This window comes from Carlito syrichta, unplaced genomic scaffold (genome assembly GCF_000164805.1).
Source record: "Carlito syrichta isolate Samal-C Ts95f unplaced genomic scaffold, Tarsius_syrichta-2.0.1 Scaffold143305, whole genome shotgun sequence".
Classification (NCBI taxonomy): Eukaryota; Metazoa; Chordata; class Mammalia; order Primates; family Tarsiidae; genus Carlito; species Carlito syrichta.
The window spans coordinates 131947-138481 of NW_007087401.1; the positions used below are offsets into that span (position 1 = coordinate 131947).

The 6535-nt window shown below is 59.0% G+C and overlaps 1 protein-coding gene across 2 annotated transcripts in view; it reads right to left on the bottom strand.

Moving 5' to 3' along the window:
* Positions 1–592: 592 nt before the first annotated feature.
* The window catches only part of FURIN (furin, paired basic amino acid cleaving enzyme), a 12082-nt gene continuing 6139 nt past the window's right edge, over positions 593–6535 (bottom strand). For both annotated transcript variants that reach the window (XM_021708660.1, XM_008050244.2), the window contains 8 exons: positions 4966–5178; positions 4449–4549; positions 4230–4333; positions 4022–4139; positions 3733–3912; positions 3223–3347; positions 3001–3111; positions 593–2754 (listed from right to left, as the gene is read on the bottom strand). In XM_021708660.1, coding sequence (XP_021564335.1) covers positions 2162–2754; positions 3001–3111; positions 3223–3347; positions 3733–3912; positions 4022–4139; positions 4230–4333; positions 4449–4549; positions 4966–5178 — 1545 coding nt within the window. In that variant the 3' untranslated portion in view covers positions 593–2161. The remainder of the gene's footprint in view (positions 2755–3000; positions 3112–3222; positions 3348–3732; positions 3913–4021; positions 4140–4229; positions 4334–4448; positions 4550–4965; positions 5179–6535) is intronic.

Here is a 6535-nt window from a genome sequence, read left to right on the forward strand (position 1 = left end):
CCTCCCGCCTCCCCGGATTCCCTGAGGAGGGCCAGGCGCCAGCCTCCGTTTGAGTAAAATTTCCAAGTAAGTATCCCAGGAAGAGGCCTGCTTTACAGAAACGGTCCTGATGACACGTCGCCGCCCTCCTACCCCCGGGCAGGGTCCGGGACAGTCAAGGGGCAGGGGCTGGGAGTGCGGAGGCACTTGGGACTCAGTTTCTCCCTAGCAAAAAAGGTCATCTTGGCTCCGCCGGGCCCAATCCGAGGCCTCAGCCGACAGCCAGGAAAGACACTGAATAACCAGGACGCAGGTTCAGTTACTGTCCACCACTGGAAACCAGGATTTCGGGAGTGGAAATGCTCAGCTTGGCTCGAGGCCCAGGGCACTAGGCCCTCCCCGGGCTGCAGTCTCCTTCCAGTGGGGGCTGTTGCATTCACTCCCAGCAGGAGGCCCTAGAGCCTCTCAGAAATGGGCTTTGGCCTTGTCACTTGGGTCCACATAAAGGCAGGACACCCTAGGTCTAACTGGCCTCCCAACCCCTACCCCCACCCCCAGCGGGGACACAGCCAGCAGTCTTGGGAAGAGCAACATCACACACTGGAGACTGGGCCTGGTTTGCATAGTCTGCACGTTTAATCACTTTAAAACCTCTAACATTATCTTGTGTCCATTAAATAGAACCAACAATGCTGGGTCTGTTTAAATTACAAGAAAAAAAAATCACTGTGCACCAACCCAGTATCTTACAAAACCAGCTGGGCTGGCCACAAGGGTGGGGGCGCAGGGAAGGGATGGGAGGGGGAGGCACCCCGGGCAGGTGGCTGGGTACCAGGAATGGGGAGGAGAGAGAAAGAAAAGGGGGCTCCCGGATGGGAGGGGACTGATTGTCCTAATGGGAGGGGTGCAAAAGGCACGTCAGAAGAGCGGGCTTGGGGGGCATGACAGGTCAGTGCGTTCTCCACCAGGGCACAGTGTTGGAGGGGGCTCGGGGCCACCACCCGCCCACCCCTGGCACTTGGAGAGCCAGTGACCCATGAGCCCTTGGCACAGGGAGCCCCACTGGAAACATGGATGTCAGCCTGCCCCTCCCACCACGACCCCCCTTTCCTTGAGCCCACCTCTTCAGGACTTGGGGCTCAGCTGCCCCTCACTCCTCAGCAACATGCTGCAGCCCTCACACCTCAGGGCCAGGGCAGTCAGGGAGGAGCAGGGTGGACGGTGGGTGTGAGAAGGTGGGTGGTCCAGCTGCTACCCCCGTTAAAAATACAAAAAAAAAAAAAAAATTCATCAGCATCTAAAGTGAAATAATCACAAAGTGAAAATATATCCTCAAACAGCCCCTGAGATCCCCACAGGGGAAAGCAGCATCGGGTAGGAGGCGGGAGGGGCCGGCTGGGCCACCGTCCCTCCCCACCACCCACCCAGGGGCTCCGGGACTGTGAGTGCCAACAGCCCAGGCAGCCCCGGGCTCAGAAAACAGGGACTTGGGCCCTGGCGGGAGGGGAGGGCGCAGGGGACGGGAGGGAGGTCAGAACACCAGCATGGGGCTCAGCCGGAGCTTCAGCCTTGGCCGTGCCAGCCGAGTCAGCCTGGCAGCAGCTATGGTGGAGGCACGGAGTGCAGAGGCAGGCGAGGGGACACGCGCACACCTGGAAGCACCTGCCTTGCCATGGTCCCTTCCTATGATGGCCGCTTCCGCCAAGGCTCACCAGAGGCGGGGGACAGGGTCGGGGATGCAAAAGCCCTTGGAGAGGTGGCCTTCTCCTTCAGATACCGCCTAGACCAGCCTCCCTGCTGCCTCGATGGGACCATTATTGCTTTAGAGGGACAGGGAAGGGGCAAGAGCTGCAGACTGGGTCAGGAATCCCAGAAAGGAAGGACTGCCCCTCTTCACTCCGCAGGCAAACTCGGGCTGGGGCTGGGGTTTGGAAAGCTGCCCTAAAGGTTTCACTCCTTTCTCCACATGGAGCCGGGCCGGGAGTAGGCCCCTCCCACCCCCAGCAGGTCCTGGGCCCTCACCCCGGGCAGCCAGGGGGGCCCCAGGGTAGGATGGGAAGCAGTCTCTGCCCCTCTTGCCTCCCAGCTGGGGTCCAAACCCAGTCCCAAGATAAAAAAATACTTTGGTGAATTAAAAAGTGCCCAAGGAGGGGATCGGCGTGAGGGGCGGGCAGTGGGCTCGTCAGAGGGCGCTCTGGTCTTTGATAAAGGCGGTCCTCTCGCCCCGGCCCTCATCCTCTTCTGAGTCAGACGGGCATTCCTCCTGCCAGGCTTCGGGGGGCAGCCCCTTGTAGGAGATGAGGCCACGGTCCATGGTGTACACCTTCACCCCCCGGAAGCTGAAGCCCGAGCGTAGCTGCAGGACCAGGAAGACAGTGACAAAGACCAGCACGATGAAGGCGCAGCTGAGGCCAGCCACCACCTCGGGCAGGTGTGAGGGCAGCAGCCCCGCTCGCAGCCGCGGCTCTGTCTCCATTTCCGGGGGTGGCCGGGCCGGCTGCTGCTGTGGCGGGGACTCGCGGCTGCTCTGGCTCTGCCGGGAACAGGTCTGTTCCACCGGGTCCAGGGAGGCGTGGCTGGGGCAGCTGAGGCAGTCTGTGGGGGCTGGCCCCTGGCATGTGGCACACGAGGCATGGCAGGGGGCGCAGACGCTGGCCCGGATGGTCTCCAGGTCATTCTCGGTGCTGTAGTGTGTGTCGAGGACATGGGGAGCGAAGCCTGGTGGGCAGTGCTGAACGCAGCTCTTCTGGTGCAGGGAGAAGCCTTCCTCGCACACTGCCAGCACGGAACAGGGAGAGAGGGCAGGTGTCAGCTAAGCCGACCGTGGCCATAGGGCCACATGAGCCTGCAGCCCCAGGTGCAGTCACCAGTTCCCAGGAGCCCCCAGTTGCAGAACTGTGGTCATCCCAAGGGACCCAGGGTCTCTTGAGACCTCTTCCTCCCTAGAGCTGGCCTTCAGGATAGGCATGCTCTGTCGCCCCAGCCTCAGACCCCCCAAGCCCAGCAGCGCCCACTACTGACCCACACAGGCCTGGCTGGATGTGAGGGTCTTGCAGCCACTGCTCTCAGGGGGTGCAGGCAGCCCCTCAGGGGCCGTGCCATAGAGTACAAGGGTGAACTTGGTCAGCGTCCCTATTCCAGAGTCAGGAGGCAAGATAAGAGGGTGCTGGCACCATGCCCAGCACCCCAGATCCCGCCACCTCTCCTCCTCACGCCCCCTCCCACCCGCAAGCGCCCCAGTACCATAGTTGTTGGCTTCACTGGTGTTTTCAATCTCCAAGACCCACTCGCCAGAGGGATCCTCATCCCAGGAATGGGTGGTCATGAAGGCCCAGTCGTTAAACCCATCTGCAGAGTAGTCATGTGGCCTGAGGGGGGCAGTACACACACTGTCTGAGGCCTCTGGGAGAAGCACAGGCCAGGAGACCTCTGACCCACAACACAAGGAACACACACCCTGCCCCCAGGAGCACCAACCCGCCAGGCTGGAAATGCCAGCAAACCAGATGTTCTCGGCTGGGGGCTTCTAGAAAGGTGCAGGGCACCACACAACAGCAGGCACACTACTGGCATTCAAAGGGGAGAAGCCAGGGATTCCTGCAACATGGGACAAAGCTGTCCCTCCCCAAATGCCAAGAGAGACCCCCAGAGCAGCACTTGCCAACCTCAGGGTGTGTGAGTGAATGAAGGGTACGTGTGGGCGGTGGGGGGGGAAGGGTGCTGGGCAAGACAGGCAGCAGACAGGGCAAGCACCTGGCAGCCAGCAGGGTGGAGCGGGTGCCCATAGGGCTGACCAGGTGGATGGCCAGGTCGCCACGGCGATTGTAGGACAGGGTGAGCCGAGCTTGGGCATGCTCCAGCCGGGTGATGTGGTTGGGTTCGCCCAGGCACGCAGTCACGGTCTTCCGCACCTCCAGCCGTTTCCCAATGTCCCTGTGCAGGAGAGCACCAGGATGGTCAGCCTGGCTCAGAGGGACCAGCAAGCATCCCTTGGGACGCTCGGGTCCCACCAGTCCCCTTCCAGTCTGGGTCCAGGTCTCACTTGGGCTCTGTGAGGATGTCAATGATGCACTTCCGCTGGGGGGCCACCGTTGTCCAGTTCTGGGCCAGGGCCACCATGGCCCCTGCGTCCAAAAGACCATAGCCATACGAGTGGCTCACTGTGGGGACAGGGAAATTAGGGTCAGCTGGGAGGTACAGAGCACCCCTACTTACCTCCACACCCAGCCCACCGGACCACCTGCCCTCACCTTTCCGGCCCACACCGTTGGTAGCCCAGTCGTTAGCATTGAGGTGGGCAGGCTTTGAAGTCTGTACCACCAGGTGCTGCATGTCCCGCCAGGTGAGGTTCTTACTGCAAAGGAGAGACCAGGGCTTGATCTTTTGGGGGAACAACCAGAGATTATAGGCTGCGCTGCAAAGACTGCTGGTAGGCACAGGGTGGCCCCTCAGCACCCCCACCCACATACTTGGCCTCCAGAGTGAGAGCGATGATGCCAGCTGCCAAGGGGGCAGAGGCGGAGGTACCCGTGTGAGACTCCGTGCACTTCTGCCGCAAGTCAGTGGTCACCTGCCAGGAGGACAATCATAATGGGGCCTGTGACGGGTGGAGGGACTAGAAGGGCCACCGGCCTGCCCTCCCTGGTACCACAGATGGTGTGGTGAGCCAGGGCCAAGGCACCAGGGTCCTAGCTACTGCCTTACTAACTTGCCAGTACTAGCCCCTTTTGGACCTCAGTTTCCCGAGGAATAAGGGGGTTCAACCGAAGGCTGGAGCTCATTAAGAGCAATGCTAGGCTTTTAGGGAGTCTATACGTCTCAAGGACTACACGGACGGCTCCACGTCCCTAAGAGCTCACACCCCGTGTTGCCTAAGTCACTATCACCCTGCCACGTGGGGTGGGAGACAGTGGGGTCCAAAAAGGGAACCAGGGCAGAGCCAGCAAGCAGCCCCACTTTCCTAGCCCCCCACCGGGCAAGACTCACAATCTGCTTCTCGTTCTGGTTGCCACTGCTGTAGGTCGTGGCCAGTGTGGACGAGCAGGCCTCGCTGTACCAGGGCACGTTGCCGAACTGTGTGGCGCTGCTGATGGACAGCGTGTAGATACTGTTGGTGTAGCCGTCGCAGTTGCAGCTGTCATGTTCCCGGCCCCCGTTCCCCGAGGCCCAGACAAAGATGGAGCCCAGCCCCCCTCGGCCCTGTGGACAGAGTGGGCTGGGGTCACTCAGGATCGGAACTTGGGGGAGGCCTGGAGGAAAGGCAGTGCTGGGTAACTGGGAAGGCTGGAGCCTCATTCTCTGGGGACCTCCCATCTACCTCCAAAGTCCCTTGTGACATCCCTGGTGCAAATATGTCTGTCTGTGCACAAAAAAATAGATCAGGAGGCTGAGGCAGGAGGATCACTTGAGGCCAGAAGTTTGAGATCAGACCGGACAACACAGCAAGACTTTGTCCCTAAAAAATTTTTTTAAGCCGGGTTCAGTGGCTCAGCCTGTAATCCCGTGCCTTGGGAGGCTGAGGTGAGTGGATTGCCTGAGCCTGCGGGTTCCAGACCTGCCTGGGCAACTTGGCAAGACCTCATCTCTACAATAAATCAAAATGAGCCGGGTGTGGTAGCGCACGCCTGTAAGTTCCAGCTACTCGGAAGGCTGAGGCAGAAGGATCGCTGGAGCCCACCAGGTCGAGGCTGCGGTAGCCGGGAGTGGCCACTGCACTCCAGTCTGGGTGACAGAGTGAGACTCCAACTCAAAAAAAAAAAAAAATTTTTTTAAAACTGGCCAGGCATGGTGGTCCATACCTGTAGACTCAGCTACTGGAGAGGCTGAGACATGAAGATCACTTGAGCCCAGGAATTCAACGCTACCGTGAACTATGATCATGCTACTGCACTCTAGCCTGAATGATAGAACAAGACCTCATCTCTAAAAATAGTTGATTTTTAAATTTTTATTTTATTTTAATTATTTTTGGAGTCTGTCTCTGTCACCCAAGCTGAAGTACAGTGGCACAATCATGGCTCACCACAGCCTCAACCTCCTGGACTCAGGCAATCCTTCTGCCTCCCAAGTAGCTGGGACTACAGACATGCAGCACCATGCACAGCTAATTTTATTTATTTATTTATTTATTGTAAAAATGAGGTCCCGCTATATTGCCTAGGCTGGCATCAAACTCCTGGGCTCAAGCGGTTCTACTGCCTCAGCCTCCCAAAGTGCTGGGACCACAGATATGAGCCACTATGCCCAGCCCAATTTTTTTTTTTTTTTTTTTTAGCCGGAGTCTCACTCTCACCCAGGCTGGAGTTCAGTGGCATGCTCACAGTCACTACAGCCTTGACCTGCGGGGCTCAGGAGATCCTTCTGCCTCAGCCTTCCAAGTAGCTGGAACTACAGGCGCACATCACCATGCTCAGTTAATTTTCTTCTTTACTGCAGATATGAGATCTCGCCAAGTTGCCCAGAGTGGTCTCAAACCCCTGGGCTCAGCCAGGCTCGCTGGCTCAGCCTGTAATCCCGCAGCTTGGGAGGCTGAGGTGAGTGGATTGCCTGAGCCCGT